The 17476-nt window shown below is 39.5% G+C and overlaps 2 protein-coding genes and 1 long non-coding RNA gene across 3 annotated transcripts; 1 reads left to right on the forward strand and 2 right to left on the reverse strand.

Moving 5' to 3' along the window:
• Positions 1-8322: 8322 nt before the first annotated feature.
• On the forward strand, positions 8323-13660 carry LOC104884267 (U11/U12 small nuclear ribonucleoprotein 35 kDa protein). Its single transcript, XM_010668888.3, has 8 exons — positions 8323-8555; positions 8651-8748; positions 9064-9115; positions 9957-10027; positions 11183-11273; positions 11359-11434; positions 12620-12698; positions 13048-13660. Exons 1-8 carry the CDS (start codon positions 8411-8413, stop codon positions 13408-13410), a joined length of 975 nt encoding a protein of 324 aa, XP_010667190.1. The 5' UTR covers positions 8323-8410; the 3' UTR covers positions 13411-13660.
• LOC125496012 (uncharacterized) lies at positions 9996-10773 on the reverse strand. The gene is made up of 2 exons (XR_007272615.1): positions 10678-10773; positions 9996-10583 (listed from the first exon to the last, which is right to left on the reverse strand). It is a non-coding gene; the product is annotated as an uncharacterized LOC125496012 (long non-coding RNA).
• Positions 13661-13788: 128 nt separating the features above from the next.
• LOC104884268 (hypothetical protein) lies at positions 13789-17313 on the reverse strand. Its single transcript, XM_010668889.4, has 6 exons — positions 16632-17313; positions 14961-15151; positions 14589-14846; positions 14380-14485; positions 14205-14290; positions 13789-14121 (listed from the first exon to the last, which is right to left on the reverse strand). Exons 1-6 carry the CDS (start codon positions 17211-17213, stop codon positions 13935-13937), a joined length of 1410 nt encoding a protein of 469 aa, XP_010667191.1. The 5' UTR covers positions 17214-17313; the 3' UTR covers positions 13789-13934.
• Between the last annotated feature and the right edge of the window lie 163 nt (positions 17314-17476).

The raw sequence follows: 17476 nt of genomic DNA on the forward strand, positions 1-17476 counted from the left end.
TATACAACGTGCGACACAAATAGCTAAAACATCTACGTTGTTTCCCCATACGACGCAGATCAGTTCTAGGTCATCTGCGTCGAGACCTATGCCGTCGGACCCAAGTCCGACGCAAATCGACCTTTTTCTACTAGTGGTCACTCAAAAGTGGGTTGCTAAAGCCCCAGCTCAGGTGGTTGAGGAAGATAACAGCGAAAAAGTAAAGGAAAGAGCAGCAGGTGCTTCATTGTAGGGGATAGCAGAGAAGGTGGGAATGCCTGCTACTACTATTACTCTAGTACAGACTCCAGCTGCAACTGTGAAGCCACCAGCTGAAGTTAGAGTAGGAGCGGTAGTCTGGAACATAGTTACTTCTAAAGGATCTAAAGAGAAGCAAGTTAACCATGGAGGGCCAGGTGCTGTAGTTCACACAGTAGATGAAGGGGGGGGGGGATTGAATAATTCCTCTTCTATAGTAGAAGTGAAGAAGTATCTAGGTAATAATAAGATTCACTTTATTGGCCTACTAGAAACTAAAGTGAGAAGTAGTAATAAAGATAGAATTAGGAAGAAGGTGGGAGGGAACTGCAGGTGGGAAGATAACTACACTGATTCTCCTCAAGGCAGAATATGGATAGGGTGGAATCCTGCCCTGGTTACATTCCAAATTGCTCACACACAAGAGCAATGGATCCATGGTGTGCTCATTGATAAGCAATATTTTTCTTGTGATTGGTCCGACTGACTCTCTACTTTTGCTTAAGCCATTGGATCCGACTAACTTACATTTTGTTCTCTGACTGTTTAAGTCTTGACAAACTGAGAATTTTTTTGACTGGTTAAGTCTTTGATTAATTAAACAAACGTCGAACTATTCCGACTGGCAAAACCTTATATTCTGACTCATTACATAATAAGTCGAATGGCTACATTTTGTTGTCACTATGTTACATATGCCCCTATTGCAAATAAGAAACATTACACGTAGAACCTTTTAAAGTTGTCTGCATTCCAGGGTCGGGCCAAGGGTACAACATCTAGGGATTCCAATCGGAATGTGTCCGGTTTGATTACTTCTATCACTTTGTGTGGGCCGTACCACTTGGTGCCTAACTCCCCTTTCAAGTGTGAGAGTCCAGTGGCGTCGACCTTCCGAATCACCTAGTCACCGAACTGGATTGGTCTAGCCTTTAATCGTAGATTGAATTGCCGGGTGACTCTTTGCTTATACCTAATGGACCTTAGCAATGCATTGCCCCTGGCTTCTGGTAGTAAATCCAAAATAACAGGTTTTTCTTCTTCATTTTTCTCAAAATTGTTGAAGGTCATTCGAGGTGAGGGGATGTCGACCTCCACTGGTAGGACTGCTTCGCTTCCATATACTAGGCTGAATGGAGAATGCCTCGTGGCTTCTTTCGTGGTGGTACGAGCCGACCAAAGGACCCTAGGTAGATCATCATCCCATGCTCCTTTTGCAGCCTTTAAGGATTTTTTCATTCCTTTGATATCTTATTGGCTGACTCGGCTTGTCCCTTTGTCTGCGGTCTTGATACTGCTGAGAATTTGGTCTGTATTCCAAAGTGAGTACAGTATTTCCGAGTGGGGCCGCTATTGAATTATCGCCTATTGATGGATATCAGCATCCTCGGTACGCCGAACCTGCTGATAATGTCTCTCCATATGAAGGCCTGGCTCGACTTCTCTCCACTTGGTGAAATAGTCGATGGCGACTATTAGGAACTTCCGGTGACAAGAAGTTGGACGGAAAGGTCCGAGGAGGTCCATGCCCCATTTGTCGAATGACAGGACTTCTTGGATTGTTGTTAGAGGAGTGGTTGGTGCTCTAGGAAGGTCCGAATGGATCTGACATGATGGGCATCTCTTGACCAACTCTTGGGCATCTGACTTGAGGGTAGGCCAGTAGTAGCCGGCTCTGATGGCCTTTTCGGCTATGGTCCTTCCCCTCCGGTGACTTCCACATGCTTTTTGGTGGATTTCCCTTATAATGTAGTCCCCTTTCTTGGGGGTTACACATTTGAGGAGAGGGTGAGTGAATGACTTTTTGTAGAGCTAGTCTTCGTGCCACAAGAACCATCCTGACTTGTGCTTGATTCGCTCGGCCTCCTTGTGGTCCTCGGGTAGTATACCTTCTTCAAAATATTTGACCACCTCTTCCATCTAAGTAGCTGTCCGATTCAACACCAGTTGCACTTTGGCGTCGATGCTCGACTAATGTAGTTACTCCCACATGATGGTCCGAGGGGTTGATCCCTCTGCTGAACTGGCCATCCGAGCCAATGCATCTGTTTATTGATTTTCGACCTAGGTTTGTGAGTGATGCTGAATGGGGATAGCTCTTTGATGATTTTTTGGGTTTTGGCCAAGTCCATTCTCATGCTATCTTCATTGGCTTCATACTCGCTTGATACCTGACCCATTAAGAGTTGTAAGTCGAATTTGGCTTTGACTGTCGTGGCTCCGACCAATATGCATAGCTGAAGTCCGAGGATGAGAGCTTCATACTCGGCCTCGTTGTTAAATTCCAAGAATTCAAATTTGATAGCATACTCGATCTTTTCCTCGACCGGTGGCTTGATTACCAGACCAGCTCCACATCCTGTTTTGGTGGAAAAGTCGTCCACCTATAGCTCCCAACCATCTTGTTCACCGACCGGGGGCTTGGTGTTGCACTCCGTAATGAAAATCTGCCAAGGCCTAGGCTATTATTGCCCTCCTTGGTTCATACTCTAACCCAAAATCTGCAAGTTGGTCCGCCCAATCAGTTATTCGACTGGAGTGGTTCTTGTTTTCAATCAACTTCCTGAGTGGCTGACAGGTGAGGACTTTGATTTGGTGAGCTTGAAAGCACGGTTCATGTTTCCGACTCGCCATTACTAGGGTAAAGACTATCTTTTTTACCTCGTTGTATGGTAGAGGGTTGTCCACTGCTAAGAAGTCAATCAGTAGGACCTTGCCTTTTTCTCCCATCCGAGTAGGTAGTTTTATTGATCCGACTGAGTTTACTGAGTTTCCCCCGAAGCCTATGAGTGGTTGACTAAGGGGGTGACATCTCGTTCACTGTACTTCAACTTTTTGAGGCACTCCACCGTGATTATATCATTTGATGATCCGCTATCCACTAATACGCTTTTGACTCTTGTGTTAGCCACTTTCAGTTCGATCACCAGGGAGTCATCATGGGGTGTGTGTAGTGCCTGATTGGATGCCCCAAAGGTCATTACGGAGCAGTCCGATTGGGTTGTTGGACGTCAAGCACTTGGTGCTTGAGATTCTATAGGCGGGCTTTGCGAGATTGATAAGTCATATTTATATATAGTTTTTAGGTGCATTTAGGTTGTATTTTAGAGCATTTAGTTTCATATTTAGGTTCATTATTGCATTATATTCTTAAGTTATGTTTTTCTATTTCTATTCTGTATGTTTTCTTGTTTTTGATGAATTTCAGGCATTGAAGACGTATTTGGAGTATGATTAGCTAAGCTTAAGGATTAGGAGCACTTGGAAAGAAGTTACAATGAATAAGGATCGTATGGATATGTCATAGTACGAGTTTGAGCAAAAACGAAGCGGAAAATCATTAGAAGAAATGTGAAAAAAGAGTCATGTCTACTCTTCTGATCATAACTTTTGATGTGCTCCTTAAAATCAAGTAATTCCAGCAGATTTGGAAACTAGACTTGAAGAGCTTTCCAACGATAGGTGGCACGCCCCGGGGAGACTTCTGGTCAATAAGTTATGCCTTTCGGAAGATTGCACTGTTTCTGCTGGAATCTGCCACGCGTACGCGCGGATCACTAATCCGCCTATTAATGATTTAATTAAGACTTTTCTTATCTTGTAAATTACTTTCCTAGTCATATTAGGTTAAAGAATATTATTTAGATTAGTTTTCATTCTTTTTCTCTCTCCTTCCTTCTCACGTTATTTTTCATCTTCTTAGGTTTTAGTTTAGTCCTCTCTTTTTCTCTCTAGTTTTTAGTTGTAAACCCTAGTTTTCATCTCTTTCATTAATTCATGATTTCTTTTAGTTTATTTCATTGATTTCTTTGATTATGTTTTCTTTTATAGTTTTATATTTCATTATTTATTTCATGATAGAGTAGTTTTTATTTCTAGGGTTTGGGAATCCATGTGTTATATGCTATGATTATTGATTGATAATTATTCATGGTTTGATTAGTTATTGATTTCTCTAATTGATTAGTGTTTTATTGTTAATCTTGCAACCTGATCAATTGTTTGATTAAATATTGCTAATATCGAGTCATAGATCGAGAGATAGTACTCTTTAGAGGCTCACCTACAATTAGCAAATCTGATTATGTTGAGCGACCGTACTAGCATATGTTGATTTGAGAGCGTTAATGCCTAACCAAGGATTAACCTGTGCTCTAGATATATGATTAATTGAACTATTAATGGTATTTTGATAGATTATAGTTATAAACATGGTGAACCATTTCCCTTGATCTTTTTAGTTTGATATTCGTAGTTTAATTAGTTTAGAACTTCAATATTCATATTCTTGATCTTGTTTAGTTTTCTCATAATTTAGAAACTAGATTAAAACGACCATCTCTCTGTGGATTCGACCCTACTTACCCTACTACATTGTTAGAAGGTTTTGCAGGAATTATTTTTGACGGGTGTACGACAACCTATCAGAGATCGGCCGGTTAGGCCTCCTGATGCAAAGCCACCTGATATGACTCCATTAAATCCTTCGATGTCCCCAATATACGACTGTCCTGCCTTCTGTTTGCCCTTCTCCTCGCTTGTGTGCTTCAGATAGCGGTCCAGCTTACCCTGATCCGCTATGTGATAGGTTGTCATACACCCGTCAAAAATAATTCTTGCAAAACCTTCTAACAATGTAGTAGGATAAGTAGGGTCAAATCCACAGAGAGATGGTCGTTTTAATCTAGTTTCCAAGGTATAGAGAAACTAAACAAGATCACAAACATCTGAATTAAAGTCTAAACTAATTAAATTAGGAACATCAAACTAAAAAGGATCTAGGGTAATGGTCCACCATGTTTATAACTATAATCTACCAAAATATCATCAATAGTTCAACCAATCAGATATCTAGAGCATATGTATCCTTGGTCAGGCATTAACACTCTCAAATCAACATATGCTAGTACGGTCGCTCAACATAATCAGATTTGCTAATTGTAGGTAAGCCTCTAAAGAGTACTATATCTCGATCTATGACTCGATATTAGCAATATTTAATCAGGCCATTGATCAGATTGCAAAATTAACAAGAAAAACACTAATCAATTAGAGAAATCAATAACTAATCAAACCATGAATAAAGATCAATCAAATCATAGCATATAAACATGGATTCCCAAACCCTAGAAATAAAAAATACTCTATCATGAAATAAATAATGAAACCTAAATCTACAAAGAAAAACATAATCAAAGAAATTAATGAAAGAAACTAATAGAATTCATGAATTAATGAAAAAGAATAAAAACTAGGGTTTATACTAAAAACTAGAGAGAAAGAGAAAACTAAAAGCTAAGAAGTTGAAAAATAAGGTGAGAGGAGAGGAGAGAGAGAGAGAAAGAATGAAAACCTATCTAAATAATATTCACCTAATATGACTGGAAAAGTAATTTACAAGATAAGGAAGTCTTAATAAATCATTAATAGGCGAATTAGTGATCCGCGCGTACGTGTGGCAGATTCCAGCCGAAACAGTGCAATCTTCCGAAAGGCATAACTCCTTGACTAAAAGTCTCCTCGAGGAGTTCCACCTATCGTTGGAAAGCTCTTCAAGTCTAGTTTCCAAATCTGCTGTAATTACTCGATTTTAAGGAGCACATCAAAAGTTATGATCAGAAGAGTAGATGTGACTCTTTTTCACATTTCTTCTAATGATTTTCCGCTTCGATTTTGCTCAAACTCGTACTATGACATATCCATACGATCCTTATGCATTGTAACTCATTTCTAAGTGCTCCTAATCCTCAAGTTTAGCTAATCATACTCCAAATACGTCTTCAATGCCTGAAATTCATCAAAAATAAGAAAACATACCGAATAGAAATAGAAAAACATAACTTAAGAATATAATGCAATAATGAACATAAATATGAAACTAAATGCTCTAAAATGCAACCCAAATGCACCTAAAAACTATATATAAAAATGACTTATCACTACGTTATCAAGGGACTTCTTGAGTTCTCTGCAGTCCTTGGTGGTGTGTCCACACTCTTTGTGGTACTCACACCACTGGCGCTTATCTCTCCAAGCAGAGGACGTTTTAATGGTACTCACAGCATGGACTTGTCTTTTATGTCCAAGTAGATTTCTCTTTTGTTTTTGTTAAACCGGGGTCGTGGCCATGGTCTTTGAACCTGTCTGACCAACCTCCCGTTTTTTGTTGTTTCGGCTGGTCCTTGTGGTTTCCTTCTTCCCTTCTCTTCTTGCTTATGTCGTTCAAGTGGCGACATATGTCTGCCGTCTGAATGAACCTTTGAGCCTTGGTTATTGCCTCCGAGAAATTTTTCACTTTATTCTGTGCTAAGGACCATCTCAACCGACCAGGTTGGATTGCGGACATCAGGGCGGCGAATGCCACCACATCTTGCAAGTCTAAAACTTTCAGTGATTCTTCATTGAATCTTTTGATGTAGTCTGCTAAGCTATCATTATTCTCCTGTCTGAGCGCCATCAGATGGAGACTCATTTTTTCTGCCTTTTTCTCGCTACGAACTAATAGATGAATAGGTCCTCAAGCACTGAGAAGTCGATTATGATTCCTGTGGACAGTTCTTGGAACCAATTTAGGGTGAGGCCCTTGAGTGTACTAGGGAAGAAGCGGCACCAAGTGGCTTCACAACTGGTCTGAACACTCATTTGAACTTTGTAAGTGGCCATGTGATAATCTGGGTCGGTTAGGCCCACAAATGGTTCATTAGGCGGTATTTTGATCTTCCCTGGAGTAGTTGCTTTCAGGATTTCTTGGTTGAATGGGACCATGAACTTAAGCGCTCCACTGTTGATCCGAGGGGGCCTAGAGTGAGCCGAATCGCCTTGCCCCTCTCGTTGAGCGACTTTTTTGTTTAGGATGTATCTAGCATCATACCCCTGGCTGAGATGCTTTTGGTTAAGGAAGTGTTGGGTATCCTCAGGTTTTCGTCCGATATCGCCTCTAAGGGATTTGGAGACCTCTCCTTAGGTGGGTGTCCCTCGTATTTTCCTTTTCTAGATCTCTCCCTGTCATGCTGATTGGATTCCCTCGCCTCAGATCTTTGTCGGCAAGGCTGACCATGGACCGAGTTGGGGTTGTATTCTTTCCTTTGGGAACATACCAGGGTTTGGTCCCTGGGTTCGGGGAGGATACGGGGTTAGGCTGAGTGTGTCCCTGTTGAATTGCGGTTAGCTTATCCATTATGCTACGTTGTAAGGTTTGTTGAAACAGAGCAGTTATTAGGGTGATATCTGTTGCGAACAGGGGTTGAGGGTTGGCTTGTTGTAATTATTGTGAAGGAGTTGGCCGACCGCCATTGGATTGTTCATGGTTGGGATCGATGGTCTGGACTGTGAAAGACCGACGGAGGGGAGGCGAAGGTACCCGTTCAGACCTCTTATGGTGGGAGGACGAGGCTGCTCGTTCGGATCTTTGGATCTGTGCTGAAGACTGTTTGTTGCGAGTACTATTGGTTGGGGCCATTGCTGAGTAGCAACGAGGTGAATCTCGCTGAGTGGAGGCGAAATAACTTTATGTAAAGTCCCCACAGACGACGCCATACTATTTCTGTCAAGAAATTAAGGATCACTGATGTGTGCTGAGTAGGAGTGAGCCCCAAGAACGTTCGCCTGAATTGATTGTGCATACGCCTAAAACCTGAATATCACAGTTAGACTACCCGGGGTTGTTCTGGGATAGCCCCTCCGACGCTCAAGTTAGTTGATTATTGAGGTGGAGAGAGAAAATCTATAGAGAGATGCTCTAGTTTGTTAGGTGAGAATTGAAAACCTGGTCATTGGTGAGACAGTTGGTATATATAGCATTGTGAAGTCCCAGAAATGCAACATGACGATGGACGTTCTGGAGTCAATGGTTGTGTTTCCTTTTCCGGCAATCGGCCTTTCCAAGCCCATCTGTTGCCCTGTAGGTGACGTAAAGCTAGGTCGTCTTTCAGGTGGGACCCACTGTGCCACTTGTATGTATTGGGTGGACCATTTATTAAGCCCAAACAACTTCTATTATAAAAAATTAGGAATACTTTTTTTAACACAAAATAGGACATTAGATTAACATATTAGTGAGTTACATCCACGTTAAGAAAATTAGGAATACTACTTGGAAGTTTGGGTGAAAAAAAAAATGAGACAACTTCTATTATAGGAAATTAGGAATAAGTTTTGTTGAGAGAGAGTGAAGATGAGCGGAAGTAGAAGCAGCGTAAATGCGGTGTTTTACGCAGAAGCATACCATCCAATTCAAGCTGGTAGCATCGATGGCACTGACATTCTTCCGCACGACAACGCCATTTATAGAGCTCTTCTCTGCTCTTCTGCTGGCCTCTGTATCTCTCTTTCTCTCCTCTTCAATTTTCCTTGTTTTTTCATGCCTCATTTCATTTCATTTCTATAATTTCTTTTTTCTGCACAAATTTTGCAGATGACCCATTTGGTGATCCCAAAGTTACAGGAGACCCTTATTCTACTTTGTTTGTGGGTCACCTTTCTCGCTCCACAACTGAAGATACCCTTCTCAAGGTTTTTCATTTTCTTTTCAATAACTAACTTTTATTGTGGGTTTTTTTTATTTCTTTGCAATTGAATTGTATTTTTATCCAATTAAAAAAAAGTTCAATTCTTGTTCGTTATCGTTTTTAGTTTTCAAATATGAAAACTAGTTTGTAGTTTTCTGTTGTTGGTTTCCAATATATGCATGATTAGTAAAAGTTTGACTAATTCTTAGTTCGTTATACCACTTATATATATCTTTTTAAAGTATAAAATCAGAAACTGGAAACTTACAGTGATGCTGAAGCTGATAGTTTTTTGTTTTTCTTGGATTTTCTCCTATAGGCTATGAGCAGGTACGGCAGGGTCAAGAATCTTCGGATAGTGAGAGACATAGGTATGGTTTTATTTTATTTCTTTGGGTAGGTGTATGATGATTTATGAATTATATGAATTGGCACATCTACTATAGCAGAGGAGTAGAGTTTTGGTTGTTTAGTATATGGTGAAACATGTTTATTGATTACTCAATGAAGGGTTGTTTAACTGAATTCGGCTATAGAAGATTAGAAGTAGAACATAGCATATGGTTGATGCAATTAGAAGCCATTTGCAAAATTTGCATTTCTGTGGCTTAGTTATAGTTCAACTAGGTCTGGGAGTTAACTTTGTATCGTTTTCAAATCATTAAGATTTGTGTTTCTGTGGGTACGACTTGTGTCATTTCATCTGGTTGTTTAGTATGTGGCCATCTTGAAGTACATCTCAAAGGAAACAGTCAGGGATTGTATGCTAAAAACAGGGATGACGGACGTGATCCATGCTGTAGCCAAGCTGCCAAACTTTCGTCATTTGGGACCCAAATTTTCATGGTTGGTACTTTGGTATGAAAAGATGTTTCTGTAATTCCACATTAAAAATTTAATTAAAACTTCCCGGTGTTACTTGAAATAGCCAAATCTGGTCTAGATGTACAGTAGAGCTTGATATGTTTGGAGAGTGTGTTACACGGGCCCTAACTAAGCTAGTTCGACTTCATAGCTTCTGGACTTCTTCTACAATTAGGCTTTTGTATGTGCAGACCTTTGTATGTTAGTGTTGGAGTCCTTTAAATCTGATAAGCGTTTAGCATTCATAAAATTGCACGTAATAATCTCATTAGAGAAGTTTCTCCTGTAACAATTTTCTGAGATTAGTATCTTGTAACAAGTTGCTAACTTGATGATATGTGGTTGCAGTTACCGGTGCATCACGTGGTTATGCATTTGTTGAATATGAATCAGAGAAAGAAATGAGGCGTGCATATGAGGTTGTCATTAGTATTTAAGTACAGCATATAACTATTCTATTCTTTTCATTTACATCCAGCTCTTGGAAACTACCTTATCAGTGTCATCCTTGATTCCTTTGTTGGTTTGGGGCAATACTGTATACATCTTAGCCTCCCTTGACCCTTAACCCTTAACCCGCTGATGACTAGGTCCGTATTGATTGGTGATGATGTTGTTCAGCTTTCAAAGTCCTACACTTTGCAAGCTTGCAATTAACTTGAAGTTGAAAGTATATGGATTTAGAATTTTTTCCCTATTGTTTGTTATCCATTATCTTCGGGAGTGATTTCTGCAAGTGACTTCACTCTAATCGCCGTTTATTTGCGATGCTTGGGCCTTAGCTGTCCCAGATATGCTATGTGCCTTGGATATGTGACACTATATATCAGGGGGAACATAAAAATATTTTTCAGAAATAGCTTGTCAGGATGTACTTGAACCTTGTCTTAAGTTTGAATAACATAGGCCGGTCCTTTGCTTGCTGGGATGTGAACCTCCCTTTCCTTTCCCCATATGAATTTAATAAGATTATACCTGTTTTTGCACGAGTGCTGATTAATTCTTTAATCTTAAGGTATTGGTTAACTATTTAAAATAAATCAAGCTATCGAATGAGCATGCGTCCTACCCTGGTTAATAGTTTCCATATCCTACTACGATGGCATCACATGCAGTTCTTGGCTGGTTTTTCTCCCGGCTGAAGTGAAATCTTGATTAGCACAAGAAATGCAAATGAATAAGTTACAGATAGTCAACAAAGAAAAGTGTGAAAGTGAAAGAATAAACGACAGAAAACATAAGGAACAAGAAAACAAGGGTGGTGTAAAGTAGAAAATAGAACAGGATAAATTGGATATAGAATCTATTACAAAAGTGAACCAAACAACAAGAGTGCGTTATAGAACCATTCTATGATTGAACCAAATAAAGAGAGATATAAGGTTCTCAATGCATAGAGACCTTGTATGGGTTGCCATTTTGTTCTAGTTCATTAAACCAAATGGTGCGGAAGTGTTTTTCAAGAATAAACTGACAGTTAAAGAGGAGTGTTAGTTTCTAGTAATGCTATTTTAGTCTAGTTTCCCATTAGAAATCCCAAATATATAGATCTTATTGCTTTCCTCTCCATGTAGGACGCACACCATTCGTTTATTGATGATTCTGAAATCATTGTTGATTACAACAGACAACAACTAATGCCTGGATGGATCCCAAGAAGGTTAGGTCAGTTGATTACTTTTTGTAGTTAATTAATAATGAACGTGCAAGTTTGTTGGCTAGTGATCATTCAGTTTTGAATTGGTTACAGGAGGAGGCCTTGGTGGTAAGAAGGAATCTGGACAACTTCGTTTTGGAGGACGAGAAAGACCATTTCGTGCCCCACTGTATGCCCTTTATTATTTTCCTTCATATGAGGAAAACTGGAGAATATTAAGTTTATGATATGTGGATATCTGCCTGCCTCTCTCCCCCCCCCCCCCAAACGAATCCAAATCCTTCTTTTTATTTTCAGAGATTTATAGTAATGCACGTACTTCTGGTTCCAGCAAAGTTGGTGATTTATGACCTAAATTAGGACCAAAGGGTGAAGTGACAGCTGAGTTATTGTCTACACAAAAGAGAGGAAGAAAAAGAACAGTGCAAATATTTATGCCTGATGGTTCTCAACTGCTATGATCCCTGGGTGCTTAATTTATTTTCGTTCACACCATATGCTTTTGTGCCTTTGGTTGTCTGCTTCCTGCTATTTGGATTCTGAACATTAGTTTAGAATACTGGTGGCATTATAGTGAATGCCCAAGCCTCTGGTTTTCTGGTGTGCTGGGAAGAAGAGGGTAGGGCTATAGGATGGTTTGTCATCCTCAATTCTTGAAGAAGAATGTTGTGAAAAAATTCTAATCATCGGCCTTTAGGATTTTGTATTTCATCTGTTGAAAATGTTGGAAGCTCTGCTGGTATGTTGATCAATGGGAATTTAATTAAAGTGAATTTGAGTACAAAGACCCAGGTCATTTGGGGAAAATGAAATTTGGAGGGGTTAACTTTGATAGTCTTTACTTTGTTATAGCTTTAGTATCTTTTTAAGCATATGTTTAGTTCAGATTTGATGCTAGTGTATTGGAATTGAAACTTCTTGTTAGCTTGTCTTTTGTTCTTCCTATTGCATGTACACCTTATCTGAAAAAATTGAGGCCTCTGGAAATTCCCAGCTAAGCATTATTGCATCCCAGATTTTACTAATGATGACATTGATAATTCCATACTCACTCGTAAAGCCTTTTGACCATGGACACTTGAACTTATCTTAGATTTCGTAGGGTTGTCAATATTGGACCTGTCTGCTCGCTCAGTGATACACACGTCTCATGTCTGTTTAAGTGGTCGGACGTGTTTGAGACAGACAAGCCGCAAAAAAGTAAAAGTATGGGGTCTAGAAAGAGAGTACTTTAGAGAAGCTAGTCTTTTGGCCTGGATATAAATAGAAAAAGGAAAACAAATTAAGTTAACTTGTGTGCATGGAGGGAAACTAAGAAGGCTCTCATGTTCATTGACTTAAATTCTTAATGCAGGCGACCTATCCCCCATGATGATCTGAAGAGGCTTGGCATACCACCTCCACCTGAAGGGAGATATTTGACACGCTTCCAGGTACATGTTATCTTGTTTCCTTGTCTGTTAAGCATTTCCGTCATAATCAAGGCTACTTGTTCACTTTGATGATTTGGTGGAGTGGGCACCTTCTCATCTCTGGTCAAACTTTCGTAAGCATTTTGACATGCTTCAGACAACTACATTTTCCATGAATCTAGTATACCATCTCCAGACTTACAATTGTCGATGAATCTAGTATACCATCTCCAGACTATCTCTGAACCCCTCTGCGTTACTGTTTATTCTTACAAATGCTGTTGCCTTTTCTGTTTATTCAGTAATTGCAAATTACAGGGTATTTTTAAAGTCGATTTAATTTATTTTGGTCGGCTTCACATAAATTTAGGTTCCTTCACCACCTCGGAGGAAAAGGAAATCTGAAGAGAGAGAAATATCGCCTCTATCTTGGAGGAAAAGGAACTATGAAGAGAAGGAACCATCACCATCTAGAAGGAAACTGGATTCTGAAGATCGGGGAACTTCCTCATCTAGGAGGGAAAGGAGCTCCAAAGATTGGGGAACATCATCCTCTAGGACAAGGAGGGAAAGGAACTCAAGCGATAGGGAAATTTCTTCACCAAGGAGGAAGAGGAGCTCTCAAGACAGAGAAAGCAGAAGGGATAAGCACTCGCATAGGCACCATAAGCACCAAAGAGACTCGCACCATCATCAAAAGAGATCGAGGAGTAAAGACAACTCTTCTGACTGATAAGCTTTTCTTTGTGAATTCCTTATGAAATTTCTAGGGCTTATTTTTGTGTGTAATTATATGCATGTTAGGGGGAAACTCCTATGAAGATGGGGTGTTGTTTGTTCAGTTGAGATGTTGGGGAAGTAGACAAGTAGCTGAGGTTCCTATTTGTTGTCTAATATACTGAGGAATACATTAAAAGCCACCAATTGAATCAGATTTCACTGAGATTAAGTTATAAAACTCATCTTCAGCTTTTCTCTGCTAATTTAGTAATTTTCGGTATATCTTCTATATCATTGTGTTAGCTTTATATTACTCAGTAATGAGTGACTTGCAACCCTCTCTGTTTTTTTTTTTCTGTAACGCAATATTTTTTTCTTTGGGCACAGAATATGTATAATGAATAGCCATCTTTTATCAAGTTCTCATACAAGTTTCAGAATGTACAGTTGATGTCATTGCAAAAGCATGCAAGCAGGATTCTCTCCCTCACACATTTTTCTTTTTACTTACAATATTTTCAACAGAAACGTTCCATTTTACACCAAAGCTGGAGCTAGAGATGGGGCTGGTTCTGCAGCCTTAAAAACTTTAACTGCATCTTTTACATCTTCAACATCAATATCTGCCAATTTTCCTGTTTTTGATGCTATGATCTTGCACTTCTTTATTTCTGCATTGGGAACAAAAAGATTTCCCTTCTCTTCAGAACAAAACAACGCGATGCTGCAGAAATTGCATGAAAATAGTCTCAGTTACAGAAACTCTGTTGAGTAAAATATGTTATCGTAAAGTTGGTCTAATCTAACCTGGGTTTATCTCGGGCATGTGCAAGCTGGATAGCTGCTGTATTGGTTGCTATGACGCCAACCGAATCATTTATCAATGCTGCTAACTGATGCAAATGTATACAGTCACAAGTGCTTAAAGTTCGAGTAAAAATTCAGGAAGTTCCTTGTGCCTTGAATAAGTAAAAGAACTTACTTGACCAGGTGTAGTGATAAAGACAATGCTCGTTTCATCCCCAACAATTTCCTCCACATCTTCCCTTAATTTCTCATGTGGAATCACAAATACTGGAGTAACCTCCCTATTTAACAGAACAGTTCAAAAGTAAAAACAGGATTATATTTTCTGAGCTTAGCAAAATGCTGCAAAAAAGACTAGTATTTTATGTTAGATTCAATCTTTACCTAAATGCCTGGGCTATTTTGGCCCAGATCTCAATAGGGAGCAAGCTATCAGTATCCCCTCTGGACTGCATTGAGGCCTCTGAGTCACACTTTATGCCATGAATCACTACATATTTCCCCTTCTCTGCTCCTGCTTTCTTATATTTAGCCACCACGACGTCTTTTAGCCTCCTTGAGATTGATACCTTCAAGGGGGAAACAAAATGCTCTGGTACCTTCTTCGCTGGTCTGCCTAACCATTTAATCATCTGATGGTACCTAGTGGACATTCAAATTCCAAAAAGGGAAAAAAAAATTGAATTTGATTCTTCTTATGAAAGGAAAAAAAGTAGTGATTTCTGGTAAATTGTGTTATAATAACTGACTTCTTACATGTTATATCCTCCCTCTGAAAGATTCACAGTATCTGGTGTAAATGTTTCAGATAGAAATAGTCCAGCTCCTGCTGCATTTACATTGGGATAAATGTAGCTTACTCTGTCTCTGGCTGTTACCATGAACAAAAATGATGCATGCCCTACCCCTGCTAGTTTTGTTGACAGTATCATGTCATAAAATCTATTCTGCAAGAAGATCACACTAGTAAATAAGATATTCTACATTGTACAATTTCATTTTCTGTTCTGTAATGAATATGCAGTTATATATGCCATTTTGGAAAATTCCTTTAGGAATTTCCATTTCTTTAGCTTTCAAATTCTGCTGTATTTAAACGAGCTTTCCCCCCGTTATGCTTTGCTTTTACTAAGTTATTTCCTTTTTTGTCTTCTTTATGTGTATAGAGAGCCACACATAGCAGTGAAATTGATGGGATTTAACGATGTTAACTACCTATATGAGATTCGAAACCACCTTGATCGGACAGCTTGGAAGCAACTTTATTAGAGTTAATAATTATCATCACTCTTTATTAGAAGTGCTTTCAGAAACAGATTTTGTTTGCATTGTTCCACAGAAAGGAAGATTTCAAAACCGTAAAAATGAAAAAACGAAAACCCCGTCCCCTTATTGTTTACTTTAGAAAACGGCATAAATAAAACCCCCCCCACCACCAGTCCACCATCCGTCTCCCCGGAACTTTTTGGTACAACTGGTGCGCCATGTGACAATATGACCGTCTCAAAAATTACAACCGCGGAAAAATAGGGGATGTTTGGGAATTAATAAAGAAACAAAATAAAATTTAAAATAGGAAAAATTGACAATAGAGGACTGAAATTTGGGTGATAATTTTTAAAAGGTCTGAACTATTGATTAACCTGTGTAGGTCTCAACTTTAGGGGGTCTTAACTTTTAGCGAGCCTTAGTGACTTAAAACTGGCTTAATAGTTCATCACTTGTAAAACTTGGGTCACATCAGAAGGGTTAATTGAGGGAGGGGTGTATGAACTAGGTGAGATTTTAAAAAAAAAATCTTCAGTTTTAAGTCTTCGAGCCCGCCAAAAGTTAAGACCCCCCTAAAGTTGGGACCTATACAGGTTAATCAATAATTCAGACCTTTTAAAAATTATCACCCAAAGTTCAGACCTCTATTGTCAATTTTTCCTTTAAAATATTTTGATTGGTTGAGAAAGATTTGTTGTAGCAGACGGAATTTGCAAAAGTGTAGGGGATATTTTCTACGGGCATCCAAACACCCTACAACCACACTCTCTGCCATCATCACCATTGGTTCCTCCCTTCTCACATTTCCCCTCTCTCTCTCCACCCCACCACGCCTCTCAACTCGCTACGGCTACCACCCATGCTTGCCTCTGCAACCTCCCACCACCTATGCCTAGTAGTTTACTACTCCCTCCGTCCCAAAATATAGTTCAGGAACTATATTTTGGGACGGAGGGAGTATGACATTAACTAAACCCACAAATTTTCTGAACGTTGATGGTGAAGTTTGGAAATTGTAGGGAGCTAGAAAGAATTCCGATTTTTTAAACGCGAAAGATGGTCGTAATGTATTGTAAACTACAAGATGTGTATACATTTGGAACTTTTAGTGCTTCCTCTTAGATTGACGTGCGCAAAAGCCAAAACAGAATAACCAACCTTAAGAATTCCAAGCATGTCAGTGTACTCTGCAGGTTCAGGAAAATGATCATCAGGATCATAAACAGTTGCCCACCTTACATTTTTATTCATTTCATAAGTCTGCTTTCCCCTAGCTGATGTAATCACATCAATCTGAACTCCAGGATACCTATCTTTGATCAACTGAATTGCTGGGAAGAATAGCAAGTTCTCATAAACACCACCAGAAACTACACAGCAACATCTTCTGACATCTCCTCGCACCTTCGATCCCAATGATGCAATCTCCACTGCATACCCCTGTGGGAACTTGAGGAACCCATATGGGTTACCGGGATTATCCGGTGGCCTTGGGTCTTCGTCTTGCTTCCCATCTGCATATACTGACCCAAATTCCTGATCTGGATCATCTCCATCATCAAATAGATCAAGCCATGGGTTTTTCTTCTTTGCTTGTACGAGAACAATTGATCTTCTCACGCTAGACAAGTGTTCTAATGGGTTCGAAAATGAGAATTTGGTAAAGTTGTTAGAATTAGGCAAGGAAGGAGAGTTGCAGAAAAATGGAGCTACATACTTGGGTAGTAAAGATGTAGCCATATTCTGAAGCAACTTTTGCAGTTTGTTATTACTATGAGAATACCTCTAGCTTTTGGTTTTGGCAGTTGGGTAGTGTGATAATTGGATAAGTTAAGTCAGATTTCATTTCCTGCCTCTCATTTGTTTTTAAAGGTTCTTCTTTTTCTAAAACATTTCCCCCTTATCCTAGTGGCATTTAGGGACAAACTTGTAGGGTTCAATCTCACGTAGTTTTTGGTTTCCTCAATTGCAGATTGCATCAAGCTGTGTCCCACACTACCATC

This window comes from Beta vulgaris, chromosome 3, assembly GCF_026745355.1.
Source record: "Beta vulgaris subsp. vulgaris cultivar EL10 chromosome 3, EL10.2, whole genome shotgun sequence".
NCBI lineage: Eukaryota > Viridiplantae > Streptophyta > Magnoliopsida > Caryophyllales > Amaranthaceae > Beta > Beta vulgaris.

Excerpts from the sequence above, each read along its gene's own strand:
- LOC104884267 (XM_010668888.3), top strand. The coding sequence starts at position 8,411 with ATGAGCGGAAGTAGAAGCAGCGTAAATGCGGTGTTTTACGCAGAAGCA. Across the intron at positions 10,028-11,182 it reads AAATGAGGCGTGCATATGAG|GACGCACACCATTCGTTTAT; the intron begins GTTGTCATTAGT and ends CTCTCCATGTAG. Across the intron at positions 12,699-13,047 it reads GATATTTGACACGCTTCCAG|GTTCCTTCACCACCTCGGAG; the intron begins GTACATGTTATC and ends ACATAAATTTAG.
- LOC104884268 (XM_010668889.4), bottom strand. The coding sequence starts at position 17,213 with ATGGCTACATCTTTACTACCCAAGTATGTAGCTCCATTTTTCTGCAAC. Across the intron at positions 15,152-16,631 it reads ACATGCTTGGAATTCTTAAG|AATAGATTTTATGACATGAT; the intron begins GTTGGTTATTCT and ends ATCTTCTTGCAG. Across the intron at positions 14,847-14,960 it reads TCAGAGGGAGGATATAACAT|GTACCATCAGATGATTAAAT; the intron begins GTAAGAAGTCAG and ends AATGTCCACTAG.